Raw genomic sequence first — 16,120 nt, 5'->3', positions numbered from 1 at the left:
TCACTCCATTTACGGAACGGCATACTACACCGAAAATGGGAATCTGACAACGGTAAAACATCTAGGTGGCAGTTACTACTTCCCCGATCAAGGATTTCAGATATTCTGAAGGAACTACATAGTAGTGCAACTGGAGGACATTTTGGTGTCTTGAAAACCCTCAACAAAGTTCGAGAGCTCTTCTTCTGGAGCAAGGCAAAGGATGACGTGGAGAAGTGGTGCCATTCTTGTGAGGCCTGATCTGCCCGAAAAGGACCGAAGAAAAGAAGCCAAGGGGAGCTACATCTGTACAACGTTGGAGCTCTTTTCGAACGAATCCGTATCCACATCCTGGGTCGTCTACCAAGAACTGCTGATGGGAACAAATACATTCTTGTTTCCATTGACCATTTCACCAAATGGCCCGAAGCATATCCCATTCCAGATAAAAAAGCTACCACCGTAGCAGAGACTCTAGTCCAGAATTGGATCTCGAGATATGGAACACCTTTGCAGATTCATTCCGATCAAGGGAGGAATTTCATCTCTGCTGTGTTTGAGTGCCTATGTTGAATTCTCAGAATCGAGAAAACTAGGACAACACCACTACACCCACAATCGGATAACATGGTGGAGAGATTTAACTGCACAATCCTGAATAATCTCTCTCCTATGGTCTCCAGAAATCAACAGGATTGGGACAAGAAGCTACCTTTGTTCCTGCTGTCCTACCACAGTGCTGTCCACGAGACTACTGGATATGCCCCATCCCAGATGTTCTTCGGACAAGAGCTTCAGCTACCTTGTGATCTCGTCTTCGGTTGTCCTCCAGATGCGCCTTCATCGCCCGATGAGTACATCCAGGATCTCCAGGCCCGGTTGGAAGATGTTCATAACTTCGCACTGGAGGGAATCAACATCGCGGCAGAGAAGATGAAGACCCGATACGACACAAGGTTCACTGGACATGAATTCAACGAAAGTGACAAGGTTTGGTTATGGAATCCCATCCGAGGGAAAGGTTTTTCATCCAAATTGTAGTCTTATTGGGGGGGACCCTATAAAGTCCTTAAGCAACTGAATGACGCCATAGTGAGGATCCAAAAATCAACTAATGCAAACCCTAGGGTTGTACATAATGATCGGTTAGCCCCATACTATGGCCATAGTTCATGAGTAATTATGTAGACAACCATGGTTGATAACATAAAAGTTGTAGTTAATTGTTGCTTTTAATGTTTAGTAATATTTCTTGTTGTGTTTTCTGTGTCTGATTAGTTATTATTTAATGTGTGTATTTGTAATTTTGTGATATAAGTTTGGCATCCTCTCTGGGGATTATACTGCCCTGGACGTGCCGTCCTTAGGAAGGGGGCAATGTTACAAATTCTGTAAATAGTAAATTTTTTTTTTTTGATTAATTTGTAATCTAGTTAAATTTAGTGTTTATTCCATTATTTTTTCATCTAAAATTATCTTAGTTACTTAACCTGTAAATAGTTTCTTGTAATGTACATAAAACCCGCTTACATTCGACTGAAGTATAAGGTCCCCCTATTTTTCATTGATAAGATTCGTGAATGAATAAAAAAGAATAGAAGCATTTCAAATTTTGTGGAAACTTCTCTAGGGTTTACAGGGGTCTGTCCAGGATTTTTCACAGGGTCCGTTTTTTGTGAAAAATAAAATAATTTTGTGAAAAATGAGTTAATTTTGTGAAAAATCAAATAATTTCGAAAAAAAAAATTTGTTTGTTAAAACGAAATTTTAGACTTAAGAGATGGCACAAACTGCATCAATTAAACTTAAAGTTGAGTGTTTTCCTCTTCTATGTCGAGAAAATCATTCTGGAGTGTTTTTCTGATATTTGGCTGCGGGGGGGGGGGGGGGGGGGGCAACGCTCTCGCAAGTATCAATATTTATCTACCATTTTACATTATGTTAAATTATACTAGAAATATTTCTGTACAGTATTTAAAATAATTTTAACAAAAAAATAAATAAAATAAAATAAAATTCAGAGTGGGGTTCAGCATTTAACTTTTTGACATAAGACACTCTTAAAAAGCACAGAATTTCGTTTAAAACTTATAAATTCCGTGATTTTAAAAAAAAATTAAAATATTTTAATTGTTTACCTCTTAACAAAGCGTAATAATCATCAAAAATTCGAAAAATCGGATTCCCATAGCGGATGCAAAGAGATCGCAATTCTCAAAGTGAAGGCATCAAAAGTATAAAAACGGCTTGTAAAAGAAATATTTTTGATAAAATTATTTTAAAATTGCATTTTAGAGTCCTATGATAAACATTTCATTAATATCTGTGGACACAGTTGACGCAAAAAAAAAATAAATAAATAAATAAAATAAACCATCTATTCAGCGTTTTAATTTTTGACTCATAACAGAAAATGGAATTTTGCTTTAAAAACTTGAAATGAGACTAATAACAGAAATAAAGAGACTTCATTTATTTGCATCCTAATAAAGCGAAGTTAGCTTGAAAAAAGAACAAAATATAATTCTCATATCGGATGTTAAAAGATTGCATTTTTCAAAATGTAGACATCTAAAGAAAAAAAAAACGGTAATTAAAAGAGTTGATTTAAAGTTATGTTAGCATCGAGAAATCAAAGCCCATATAATTTTCTCCCAAAATAACAATTAAACATCGCATTGCACCGAAAAACGCAAATATTGACAAGCTGGTAAAATGCTGAGAATATTTTCTAGTCAAGTCATTATAAAGATTCAGCGCCAGACGCTAAGTGATGATAATTTTGAAGTTGGTAACCCTAGCTGAAGTGATCATATTTTTCCCCACCCTTACTATCGCTTTGCAGTTCTAAGTTCATTTCGCAGATATATATTATTTTTGTTGTTTATTAAATCATGAGCGCGGAGAAAAGTGCTTACCAATGAGTTTTCAGAAAAGTTGACAACAACACCGCTGCTAATTAGCTGTGATAAAACAAACAACCATCATATTTATTTGGCAGTAGCAATTATTTATCGCTTGCAGGAGCATCGCAAGAGTGCCGATTTTTTTTTTTTTTTTAAAATTAGCCGATTTTGTATAAGCTGATCCCTCTAATCTAAAAAAAGGTTCCAAAAATTATCTGTTTATACACAGAAATATGCGTTATTTTGCTTTCAGATTCGCTCTTTCAATAAACAATTTGAAAGATCCGATCTTGTTTATCAGAATTTTATGAAGGGTCCGTTTTGTTTGATCGGGATTTTGTGAAAGGTGCGTTTTGTTTGATCGGGATTTTCTGAAAGGTCCGTTTTGGTTGATCGGATTTTTGTGAAGGGTCCGTTAACGGACCCAAATATCCTCTGGCCAGACCCCTGGTTTATAAATAGCCACAGCCGACGGCGGGATGAGTCAGTCTCGAGTTAGTTTTTGCTTGCAAATCGTGTCAGCAGTGCGCTGGAGAGCATGTATTAGCTATGTTTTGTGAAGCTTTTGAACTGTATTTTTGTGTATTTCAATGTAAATACGTGTGTAACCGTTGAGTTTACAATGTTAATTGATATTTGCTCTACTTCTGATGATTGATTTAGCAGTTGTAACTACGCTTCCTGGACATAGCTGTAAATAAATCTCCTGTGTTTTCTCAAGAACTTTGTCATCATTTAAAGAAAGTTTGAAGTTGTATCATGAACTCTTATCAGTATAAAACAGCTTGCGCTATTTATTGTAAGAAGCCCTTTACAACTTCTTTTTAATCTTTTTTTGCCACATGTGATACATGAAGATTTGGAGATCTTTTTTAAAAAAATATTTTAATTTAAAAAAAAAAAAGCTGAAGAAAATTATACTTTAATCGGAAATAAAAAAAAATCAAAATATGCGGAAAGCTTCCATGTCCAGCACAAAGTTTATGATATAACCTTTTTTGTTATATAGAAGCAGAAATTAATGAAGGATTCATGAAAAGTTATGACGTCATCCAAAAGGTTAAAAAAAAGTTTAAAATTTGTAATTAACCCCCCTCCCATATACTCCAGATAACCAACCAAACAGTACCGGATAACCAGCCTCATATCCTGCAAAAATCTACCGGATATCCTATCCGGTGGGGGGGGGGGGGGGGGCGGCAGGGTCAGATGTCACCAGATACTGGATAGTTAAAAAACTGGTCGGATACTGGATATCTGGTGTATCCCTAGTTGTAAACACTATTTCTTGAATGTGTTAGAATTATAATTCTTCTATCCCTTCATTGCATTAAACATGTTATATGTAAAACAAAGATCTCATTTATTTGCATGTTAGTTAGTATGTTTATTAATCATAAAGTAAGATTTAGAGAAATTGTGAAATTTAATTTTTGTAACTTAAAAAATAAGAAATATTTTCCTGCTGCATAATTCTTCAGTAGTTATCTAGATTTTATTGATTCTTATAGCTATAAAATGGCAAACTCCTTTTTTAAAAAAATTCTTTGAATGACATTTTTGAAACACTTTTTTAATTGCATAAATTATAAGTATTTTTGTCATGCTTCTTTAATATGAGTTTTCTTTGACAGGAAATGAGACGTCGTCGTAATGAAGTATCCATTGAATTGAGAAAAAATAAACGTGACGAATCTTTACTTAAACGACGAAATGTTCCTCATACAGGTACCACAGAGGAAGATGATGCTGACAGAAATATGGGTCATGCTAGTTTAGATCTAATAGTAAGCAACGCCAATAGTGATGAACCAGACAGACAATTAACTGCTGTTCAAGCAGCTAGGTTTGTATGTGTTCGTGCATCACTGCTAGAAATAATGGATCACTATGAATTAAGCAGTTTAATGTAACTTGACGGCCAGATTTCCGAACCAGAGTGCCACATTTGAAGCCTAAAATTTAGATTACATCCAATTTCGAAAACCTTTCTTTCCCTACTTTCTCAGAATTCAAACTTTTTCTCTATGGAAATTTGATCTGGAACTTCGTAAACACCTGTGAAAGGTTATTTTACCTATTTAAGGACTTTTCACATGACAAAGGGTCAAAGGTAGGCATGAGATCAGCCCTCAAGTAAGAAATTGAAAAAGATAATGCTCATCAATGACCAGAGGAGGGGTGGGGGAGAGGCAGGGATAGAGCAAGTGCATTGTATGAAAACTAGGGGTTAGCGATGAAGCGTGTCACTGACATTGACAAATGACATCGTGCACTATAAGTGAAAAGGGGTTAGTTGGTAAATGAAAAAGGAGGGCAGGCAGAAGGACCTTATTTTCCTATGTATTATCTTAGGAAAAAAACAAATTCCTATAATCTGTGTATAAACGATGTGAAAAAAGTTTGAATTTAACATATCATTGAGCAACAAAACTAAAAACGTGAAAAGGTAATTACTTTGAAGGCATAATCAAAATTAATCCAGGTGTTGAAGTGGTCCTATATATACCATACTTCCTATATTTTCAAAAAAAGGATGAAAATCTTCCTATATTTTTGGGAAATGTCCTATGTTTCCTATATTCTAGTTTTTTTTTTAATCCAATTTCTTTAAAAAAACAGTAAATAAGCTATCTGACTTCGGATTTTTCGTGGAAAGTACGTGTGCAAACGAATTTAAAATTAAAAAACGCAACTCACTAAATCCTGCAACAAGCATCTTCTCTCATTGGCTACAGCAATATGACGTCATTGTAGTGGGTGGAGTTTCGAGAATGAATTCTGAAGCTGGTTTTAGAATTTTGCGTTCGGCAACCAGCAGTTTATTTTGTTTTCCAGCGTGTTTTTATTTCGGTTTTTGTTTTCGTGGGTATATTTTTGTGTTCAGTGCATTTTCTGATCAGAATGTTCTAATAGTCTTTTTGCAATCTTTTCTTTTTGTGGAATTTTATTGAACAAAATATCTGTATATTTGCTACAAAGCATTGGTTATTTCCTGTTAGTTCTCAACACAAAGACGGTTTTTATTTATTTATATAAGCTATGTTTGTGACACTTCTATCCCTGCAAAAATTGTGAGTTGCTGTGTTAATTATCAATAAATTTCACATTTTTTTGGTCTACAAAGTACACTTTTTTCAAAAATTATTCTTTCAACTACAGGAAAGTCATTTCAGGTGTAAGTTATAATTTTGTTTGAGGGTTTTTTTAAACAAATCATTGATAAGAATAAATTAATATGTATGTATTATTTCTTTTTTCATAGCGAAACTTCATATAATGTGTTCTATATTTGTCCTATATTTTTTGTGGAAAATGTCCTATATGTGACAAGTCGATCACTTCTACCCCTGTTAATCTGAAATATAATCTAAAATATAATGATTTCTTCTTGAAATCATGATTATAGTACGCTAATTACTTAAAAACCAGAGTCAAGACAAAGGAACATACAGTCTAGCCATGTGCAAATGGCTTCCTAATTCACTGTATTCTTTTTTATTTTACATGGCCTGAATTGCGTAAGTGGAACATTCAAGCAACCAACATACTGGCAGGCAGCGAAAAAGAACATGCAAGCTTTGTAAAATAAACAACATTCAGTCGGCGCGCGGTCTCTATCAGTGAATCCTACTGTAAATATTAAGGTTCAATGCGTTGGTGTTAAGAAAAAAAAATTACAGATAGTCCACACCTCATAAACTTTGCCTTTTTTAACAGATTATACACAGGAAAATACGGTACCCGAGAGAATTCATGGTTATCTGGAGTGTTCAAAATCATAGGTGGTCTGCTGGTTTGAGATCTGTGAAAAATGCTTCAGGCCTCTCAGAAATTGAAAAGAGAATGCAATGCAAAATAGTAACATTCTAAAATTTGGAAAAAATCCAAGGTTTAGACATGCTGAAGCAAGGGTCTGGCCCAGAGCATTTTTTAAGAAATTTTCACTAGGCGACATAAGTTTAAAATAATTAAATGTCTAACTGTTGCTATATATATCCTCTTATATCCGTCGTGAGATCAAAAACGTAGGCAGGGTGGCGGCAGATCAGGGAAAAGTCGGGGAAATATCAGGGAATTTTGTAAAAATTACAAAAAATCAGGGAAAATTGATTTTATGAAGAAAAAATTTTTTTTTGCTTTACAAAATTCTATACTTTAATTCCCTACGCATTTTCCGCCAATTATCTGTTCAAAAAAAAAAAACAAAATTAATGAGGTGCCATTATACACTGCCGCATATTTGTGCATCTTTTTTCCTCAACGTCAAAGAATTGAATCTTACGTATTAACCACAGGATGAACTTTCTAAGATTGCTTCTGTGTCTGTTAGGTTGTTTATTTTACCTAGCTTGAAATTTCCTTTTACGCTTTCAATGCTATGTAAAATAAACAACCATACAGGCAAAGAGGAAGCCTTCATTAATGCCTTAGCTCCTTTGCCTTTATTCCATTGTCTCGAAGTAATTAGCGTCTGTAGTTACGATTTCAAGAAGGAATCTTTGGTTTTTGAATTAATACTATAAAAGCTTAAAAGTTATTACTTCGTCGCATTTTTAATTTCATTGCTAAAATTGAACTAAACTTTGTTTTTTGCCGTTATACTATTTGTTGTCACCGCAGATTATGAAGGTTTTCTTTTCTTCAGACTTAAGTAATTCTTTAATTTTATAACCAAGTTGTATTCTTTTATATATTTTGAAATTAACTAATTGCTTTTTTTTTCTTTTTTTTCTTGCATTTCAAAGTTGTTTGTTACAAAAGCAATCTAAGATTTTTTTTTAATTACATACTGTTAAAATCATTTGAAATAGAGTTAACTTGTGTGCTTAAGTAAATATCTTTTGTCGGATATCTTTTCGTCCATAAGCTCATTACTTTTTGCATTGAGAAAAGCGTTCCCTGAAACGCCGGAACACGTGTCTGCTGTAATTGGCAGTTTGTGCTTTTTTGACGTTGTTTTATCTTACTTTAAATATCTTTATTTTTTATTGTTAAAATGCTGTATTCATTCATTAAAACCTATGTTCTTGATTAGAGAAGAGCTCCCTATGAATAGATATCAAATGGTTTCATCTGTTTTGCATAAATATGTCAATTATTTATATAAGAATAACTATATTACTTCTATTCTTTCACTGTTACTTGTTATTATTGAAATAATTATTATACTGTTTGAAAACTTAGTTAAAAATAATTTCAATTACTTTTTAGTTCTATCATACATACACATGTTTTTAAGAGTAATTTTAATAGTTTCTTAAAATTCTTATGCTAAGTGGTTTCTGGGAGTAAAGTATTTTTTTTTAAATTTTCTCTAATCTTTCCATGTAGAAAAATTTAATATAATACGGTTTCGTAGTTTTTTTTTTCCAAAAAAAATTGACTTGATATGTTTTTTTTAATCATTTTATTAAAAAAGTAGCATCTTTTAAAAATATATCTTTAGTTCAACAATTTTACACAACTTAAAACGTTTAAAATACTGCGTAAATCAGGGAAATTCGGTGAACTTAATCAGGGAAAAGTCGGGGAACCTTTTTTCACAGTTCCTGTCGCCACCCTGGTAGGGGACATATAGAACTGGCGGCCCTATAATTATTTCAAGCGTATCTTAAATACATACAAAGAGAATAGGTTCAGCTTCTGGTTTATGAGTAAATCTTTAATAGATCTAGATATTGAGAAAAAGAACCTGATTGTAAGCAGTCAAGCTCTCTTATTAGATTCCTAGGAAAAGAGAACATCTTGCATTATAATATTAACTTGGAATTAAGGGGGTCCGGGGTTCAAATTTGTAGTCTTAAAAACTTATTTTAGACGATCTTTGGTAATGTTAGGGGAGAAGTGGCTCCCCTGTCTATGAAGAGATTTCAAGGCCTTTCCCAGGAAATTTTTCTCATTTGTAATCTTAGAAATGCATTCTACTGTCTTTTGTAATATTAATGGGTTGGAGGACCCCCCCCCCCCCCCCTCTCTCGCTTATTTTTCAAAATTGAAACCTTTTAAAAATGCAAATATTATCTCCAATTGTGTAAAGAAGAGGGAGGTTCGGGGGTTCTCCGCTGGAATTGTTTTGCAATTGTAGTACTAAAAACGCAGGTTAATACCATATTTTCATGATATTACGTGAAGGAAAGACTCGAAGCCGCACACCAGGAAATTTCTCTAACTTGCTGCCTTAAAAATGCATTCTATTTATCTTTGGTATTGGTAGAGGAGAAGAGGTTTGGAAGCTCCCTCAGAAATTGTTTGAAATTGTAACTCTGAAAATGCTGTTTTAAACGATCTACGGAAAGAGGAGGAGAGATTGAAAGGCCTCCCATCCCAGAAGATTTCCCATCTCAGGAAAATTTTCTAATTTGTAAACTTAAAATCGCATTCTAGACTATCTTTAGTAAGGTTAGGGATATAGATAATTAAAAAGAGCACAAAATACACTGCATATTTTGAACAAAAGCAGTTTTGTTTGCTAAAGAAGTAATGCTGGAGTCAGATGCCCAAAGTGGCAGAATAGATTTAACTCACTGGTTTCGAACTCAAAGTAACGTATTATTGCGATTCGTTCACTAATTTTTCCCTAGATGGAATCAATAATATTATTATTATATATATATATTTTTAATGTGTAGTTAAAATGAAAGAAATCATATGGCAGTTTCTTGGAAAAATCACGATTATAAACGGAAACGGCACATCTTAACAAAGTTTAACCATATGTGTCGTGAGTGTTACCTAGTAAACAAGTTCTAAAATTCAAATCAAAAAAACAAAAGAAATGCATAATAACTCTATTAAAATTTTTAGCTTACTTAAAAGCAATGTTATCTTCCTAACAATATTATTTTTAAATTTTTTTTTTCCATTAATAATTTTGACAGGCGGTGAAAATATGATACTTGGTAACACAAATGACGATGAATATTGTGCATTTTTATTTAAAAAATATTATTTTTTTTAATGTGATTCAAGGGACAAATTTTTTATTCATAAAATGTATGATTTTTGTAAAAATAAACACTTAAATACTTCGTAAAAATACTGTCATGTTGTCCAGTAGCACTCATGACATTGAAGGTGAAAAATTTACTTTTAAAGTAAAATATCTTTATGAAATACTAAGCTTAATTGAGGCAGTGAGAAGCAAAGGGATGCAAGTGGACATTTTCAAGTTTTGAGTAAAACGCATATAAAGATAACGTCCTAGGTAGGCTTTCATTGGATTTGTTTTCGAAATCATGCTGTATAGCAGCGCCTACCAGGGCTAGTACCATCTCTTGCCCCAAAACAGAGAAAGGGTTCACCTACCATTTGCACTTGTTATCTCCAATTTTTTAATTTTGCCACTTGCATCCCTTTGCTTCTCACTGCCTCAAATATGATTGTACCCTTAAAAATAAACTATTACAAGAAATGTTTCCCGAAATAAAACAGTTGATGATATTTATGTTTGAAATTTTTAAAATGTTGTTTAGGCAAAAGTTTGGAAAATGACCCAGGTCATTTATTTCTGCATAACCAAGAACAGACACATCAAATATGCACATTTGAAACGAAACAGATGTGCTTGTTACAAATAAGAACATAGAACAATTAGTATTTTTTAAATATGTTGAGTCATGATACAAACGAACATTTGGCTAGCATTTATCACTTTCTGGAAGACAAATACATGCATGGTCGAGTCCAGCTTTTAGTTTCGAAAGGGATCATATCCTCATATATAATAGCAAATGATCGAGTAACCCGCGTGTTTCAACAATGAAACTTGGGCCACGGCATGATAATTTGTTTTGGTAATGTTTAACATGCAGGGAAAGACTCGATTGTGACAAGGCTGAACTCGATCCGGCAACTAAACAGTTTTACTGGTAAGACTGTCCTTTCAGGGGAATAAAGAAAAGAAAAAATGGTCAACAATGAATGCTACCTACGGGAGTTTTGGGTTAATCCATTGGAGTTAGGGTTACAATTTTAAGTATCAAAATATCACCAAACAGGCAATGCTTTTGTTCAAATGTAGAAGCAATTTTCACCCGTCATACCTTGACGGGCGATTTTCTGGTTAGTAAATAATATCCATGAACTTATTGAAGTAGATTCATATTGATCAGAAGGAATAATAAAAAAATAAACAAAACATTTTAAAATAAATTCATGAAAACTTTATTATGAAACATCGAATGTATGTGCGTGTGGGGGGGGGGAGGGCGACATTCAATTTACCGGGCCCCCTTCAAAAGGTTTTTCTGTATCTGCCCCTGCTCCGTGCTACTGAGCGCTTATTCTAAAAGGAGTTATGGATGAATGTGGCGGGTTGAAGAGGGGGGGGGGGGGCTGCGAACTAAACCGTATGAACTAAAGTATTGTTGGCCCGCCTCATCTCCAAAAACTTGCAATGTAGCCAGCCCATGAGTAAAAAAGGTTAAAAACCCCCCGCTCTAAGCCATATCCCGACATTCTTCTTATTTATTCACCCATATATTAAAACAAAAAGCGTATGTGTTTGAATTAAATAACAAATTTAAATCAAAGTCTAATCATATATTTCTCTTACCTTTTTGTTGAAGGGAAGAACGTTTCATGCTGAGTGGTGGCAAGAAAAAAAAATTTCCCTCAACGAAAACGCCTTTCGTTCGCAAACTGCCCATTTTGTTTATAAGCCTCAAGTTCCCGCTAAAAATCACCACACCCCGAGTGAATCACTGTCTAGAATTTACACTACTGAGTCTGCCCAATGTACAATGATGACTGGATGGCGACAACGATTAGCACCCCTTAACCCGCAAGGGATAACATGTTTTCGAACCCAGTCGGACGGTTTTAAACGAGTAGGAAAAAAAGAGAAAAACTGCTTTTGGTTCACAGCTGGAAAATGTCTGATGTAGTTCTGTTGCTCAAGAGGAAAAGAAAGAAAGGTTTGAAATCCGTTTACAAAAACGAGGAGTGGAACCATTGTTGAATTTTTCAATGTCGCTCAGTAGTTTGATTTTGCATCTTCTAGGCGACAGAACTTTTTCACTTCGCGACATTGGTGTCGCGTAGTACCGATGTTAAAAAATGCTCTGGTCTGGCCAGAGGATATTTGGGTACGTTAACGGACCCTTCACAAAAATCCAATCGACGAAAACGAACCCTTCACAAAATTCTGATAAACAAGAACAGATCTTTCACAAATTGTTTATTGAAAGAGCAAATCTGAAAGCAAAATAACTCATATTAAACCTAAACCGATAAGTTTTGAAACCTTTTTTAAAGTCAAATTAGAAGGATCAGCTTATACAAAATCTAATTTTGCAAAGAAAAAAAAGTCACTCTTGTGATGCTCCTGCAAGCGATAAATTGCTACTGCCAAATACATATAATGCTTGTTGTTTGTTTATTGGAAAGAAATTAACAGCTGAAAATAAGTTTGGTTTTATCACAGCTAATTAGCAGCAGTGTTGTTGTAAACTTTTCTGAAAAGGGGGTGGGTTGGTAAGTGGTGGGTTGGTAAGCGCTTTTCTCCCTGCTCATGATTTAATAAACAATAATAATAATATATATCAACGAAATGAACTTAGAACTGCAAAAGGGATAGTAAGGGTAAGGGAAAAATATGATTGCTTCCGAGAGGGTTACCAACTTTAAAATGATCGCCATTTAGCGTCTGGCGTTAAACCTTTATAATGACTTGATTAGAAAATATTCTCATCATTTTACCAGCTTGTCAATATTTGCATTTTTATGGTGCGGGTGCAACATTTAACTGTTATTTTGGGAGAAAATTATATGGGTTTGATTTTTCGATGCTAACAAGGATGATTAACTTTAAATAAACTCTTTTACTTGCCGTTTTTTTTCTTTAGATGTCTACATTTTGAAAAATACCAACTTTTAACATCTGATATGAGAATCATACTTTGTTCTTTTTTCAAGCTAACTTCGCTTCATTTAGGATGCGAATAAATGATAAGTCTATTTTTGTTAGAACACTCATTTCAAGTTTTTAAAGCAAAATTCCATTTTCTTTTATGAGTCAAAAATTAAAATGCTGAATCAATGGTTTATTTTATTATTATTTTTTTTTTTTTGCTTCAACTGTGTCCACAGATATTAATAATATGTTTATCATAGCACTCTAAAATGCAATTTTAAAATTATTTTACCAAAAATATTTCTTTCACAAGCCGTTTTTATACTTTTGATGCCTTCACTTTGAGAATAGCGATCTCTTTGCATCTGCTATGGGAATCCGATTTTTTGAATCTTTAAAGTTTAGTACGCTTTGTTAAGTGGTAAACAAATAAAATATCTTTATTTTTGGTAAAATCACGGAATTAATAAGTTTTACAGAAATTCTGTGTGTTTTTTAAGAGTGTCTTGGGTCAAAAAGTTAAATGCTAAAACCTTGTCTGATTTTTTTTTTTTTTTGTTACAATTATTTTAAATGTTGTACAAAAATATTTCTAGTATAATTTAACATAATGTAGAATGGGAGATAAATATTGCTACTTGAGAGAGCAATGCCCCCCCCCCCCACCAAATACTAGAAAAACACCCCAGAATGATATTCTCAACATAGAAGAGGAAAACACTTAACTTTAAATTTAAATTATGCAGTTTGTGCCCTCTCTAAATTCTAAAAATTCGTTTTAATAAAAAAAAACTAAAAAATTTTTTTTTGCAAAATTATTTGATTTTTCACAAAAAACAGACTCTGTGAAAAATCCTGGACAGACCCCTGTGAAGTTACGGGGACTTTTAGACTTTGTACTGTGATTCCTGTAATATTTTGTTCAAAACTCTCTATATTTTTGTTAAAACTCCTACGTTTTTCTAATAATTCCTATAATTTTTATTACATGTCACTTATAGGCCTGAAAATGGGAAAACTGCCTTTTTTTGTTCCAGTGAAACAATACTATTGTGCTGTTACAGTGAAACCTGTGTAAGTTAACAACTTGCGGTGCACAACTTTAGTGGTCAACTTATAGAGGTTGAATTATATGATAAGATCTATTTCTGTGCCTGAAAATAGTGGTCAACTTAGACAGGTGGTCAACTTTACAGGTTTTACTTTATTTACTTTACATATGAGGCAGTGAGAAGCAAAGGGATATAAGTGCCAAAATTAAAAAAAAATGGAGGTAACCAGTGGGGAGGTAATAGGACAACCTCTCCTATGTGTCGGGGCAAGAGATAGTACTACTAGCCCTGGTAGGTGCTGATGTACAGTAGACTCTCAACTTCTGGAAATGTAATTTTTTTGGAAAAACCACAGTTTATTGTCTCGAAGCGATCAAGGAAAGAGCCCGGGGAGGTCAGAAAATTTAAGTCCTGAGAATACCAAAAAACCTACCCGAAACTTTTCGCCCTTTTCGACGGACATTTTGACTATTTCCACCTCTGTAAAAAGGGGAGATGAATGGAAAACCCCTTTAGGTGCAATCCTTTGTCCAACTTCTTTCGTTCTGGCACGTTCGAAACTCATTTGAAACCTTTCTGCAACTTGCAGGGTCCGCAGACCTATTTTTTCCTATTTTCCTACTTCTTTAAAATTTTCAAAAATTTTCCTGTTTTTCCTATTTTTTTTCAATGCATAATCTTGCTTCCACCTTTTTACCCATACTATATCTTTGTGCACCTTATCGACAGACAGTGGCGGATCCAGACGATCCTGTTGGGAGGGGCGATTGAGTAATGCATCAAGGAGGGGGTGGGGGAGATGAGACTAATGAAAATAAAATTTAGAAAAGTCTTAAGAACTGAAGCATGTTTTTTTATATTTTTTGGAATAATGTATCGTTCAAAGAGTTTGAATGAAAATTTAAGTGTTTCGAGTACAACACACACACACACAAGAATGAAAAAAAAAAAAATAGTTTCTGTACTAGTATTCTGGATCTATTATCTAATCTAAACCTTTAAACTTTTGATTCGTTTGTGGATTCGTGAAGTTTTTCCAGTAGCTATTCAGATCCTCAATTGTACTTTTTTCCTTATAAAAGAAAGGTTGCAGTATTGAAATGGCATCTCTTTTTACCAGTTTTTGTACCAAACATAATGAAATACTAAAATTGCTTTCGTAAATAAAATTTGAAGATAGTAATGAATTTGTTTGTTGTTCAGTTGTTTAATATTCGCAGGGCCTGGTTACGCACAGGCCAACTAGGCCTGGACCTGGGGCCCCATACTCCTAAGGGGCCTCAAATTACTTAAGGAATTATGCATAGCATTACAACTATGAAAAGAATACATGCATTTTTAAAGTAATAATTAAAAAAATAATGACTTTTAGTTAGAAGAGAATTTTTTATTAAATCTGCCAGTATCGAGTTTACCATGTCACGATCATGAGGTACCTTGAAGGGGACTTATGAATGCACATGATAAATAATTTATATAGTTTTGTCAGTGACAAAGCCCTAAAAATGCATTCGGACCAGGTTTTAGAGTATTCATGGGGCCTTGAAATTAAAGGGCCTAGGGCCTCATTTTCAGTTAGTCGGGCCCTGAATATACGCGCATAAGTAGGAGTGTTTGCAGGTTCTCCCTCGAAAATATTTGTTAGAAACGCCATTTTTAGACTATTTGTTGGTTAATAAGAGGAAGGGAAGTTAGGTGGTCCCTTTTCGGAATGTTTTTGAAATTTAAGGGTATATTTTTGAAAAATGTTTGTTGGATTCCCTCACCTTGCTGAACTTGTTTTAAATCATGATAACACCACGCAAGTTTTAAATTTGTAATTATATTTGCTTAGAATTAGAACAAAATGGTGCTGTGTGACCAGGATATGGTGAGTGAGTTCATCAAATGTTTTGTATAATTGGTGGTAGAAGGTGACCATATTTTGATATTTATTTTTATGCATACTAACTGTAATAATTTTCTTGAATCATGTCTGTAAATAACACCGAAGTTAATAATGCTGTAATTGAGACCCCTGGGAATGACCAGGTACTGCAAAATCCTGGGCCGATAGCCTTGTTGCCTGATCTTACCAAACAGAATGTATCAAGATTTTTTTCTCTAAGCTTGATATTTTCAAAAATTTAGCCAAATGGAATGAAGTACATCTAGTAAATATAGTAAGATTGGAAGCTGACATAAATGAGTAGTCAATTATGAGGAGTTAAAGAACAAACTAATTGCTCATTTTGGTACAGATAAGTTTGGTGCGGATATCCTAAATGAGTTTACATCTGCATGCCAGGCGCCCGCTGAATTAGTACAGGATTTTGTAACTCGGGTAG

General features: G+C 33.9%; 1 protein-coding gene across 1 annotated transcript in view; it reads left to right on the top strand.

Annotated features, from left to right (window-relative positions):
* Positions 1–16,120, top strand: part of LOC129219253 (importin subunit alpha-3-like) — a 202,417-nt gene that overhangs the window by 21,531 nt on the left and 164,766 nt on the right. Inside the window, exon 2 of the mRNA XM_054853581.1 lies at positions 4,520–4,731. Coding sequence (XP_054709556.1) covers positions 4,520–4,731 — 212 coding nt within the window. The remainder of the gene's footprint in view (positions 1–4,519; positions 4,732–16,120) is intronic.

This window comes from Uloborus diversus, chromosome 3, assembly GCF_026930045.1.
Source record: "Uloborus diversus isolate 005 chromosome 3, Udiv.v.3.1, whole genome shotgun sequence".
In the NCBI taxonomy this organism is placed as follows: Eukaryota; Metazoa; Arthropoda; class Arachnida; order Araneae; family Uloboridae; genus Uloborus; species Uloborus diversus.
This window is presented reverse-complemented; position numbering and strand designations above follow the sequence as displayed.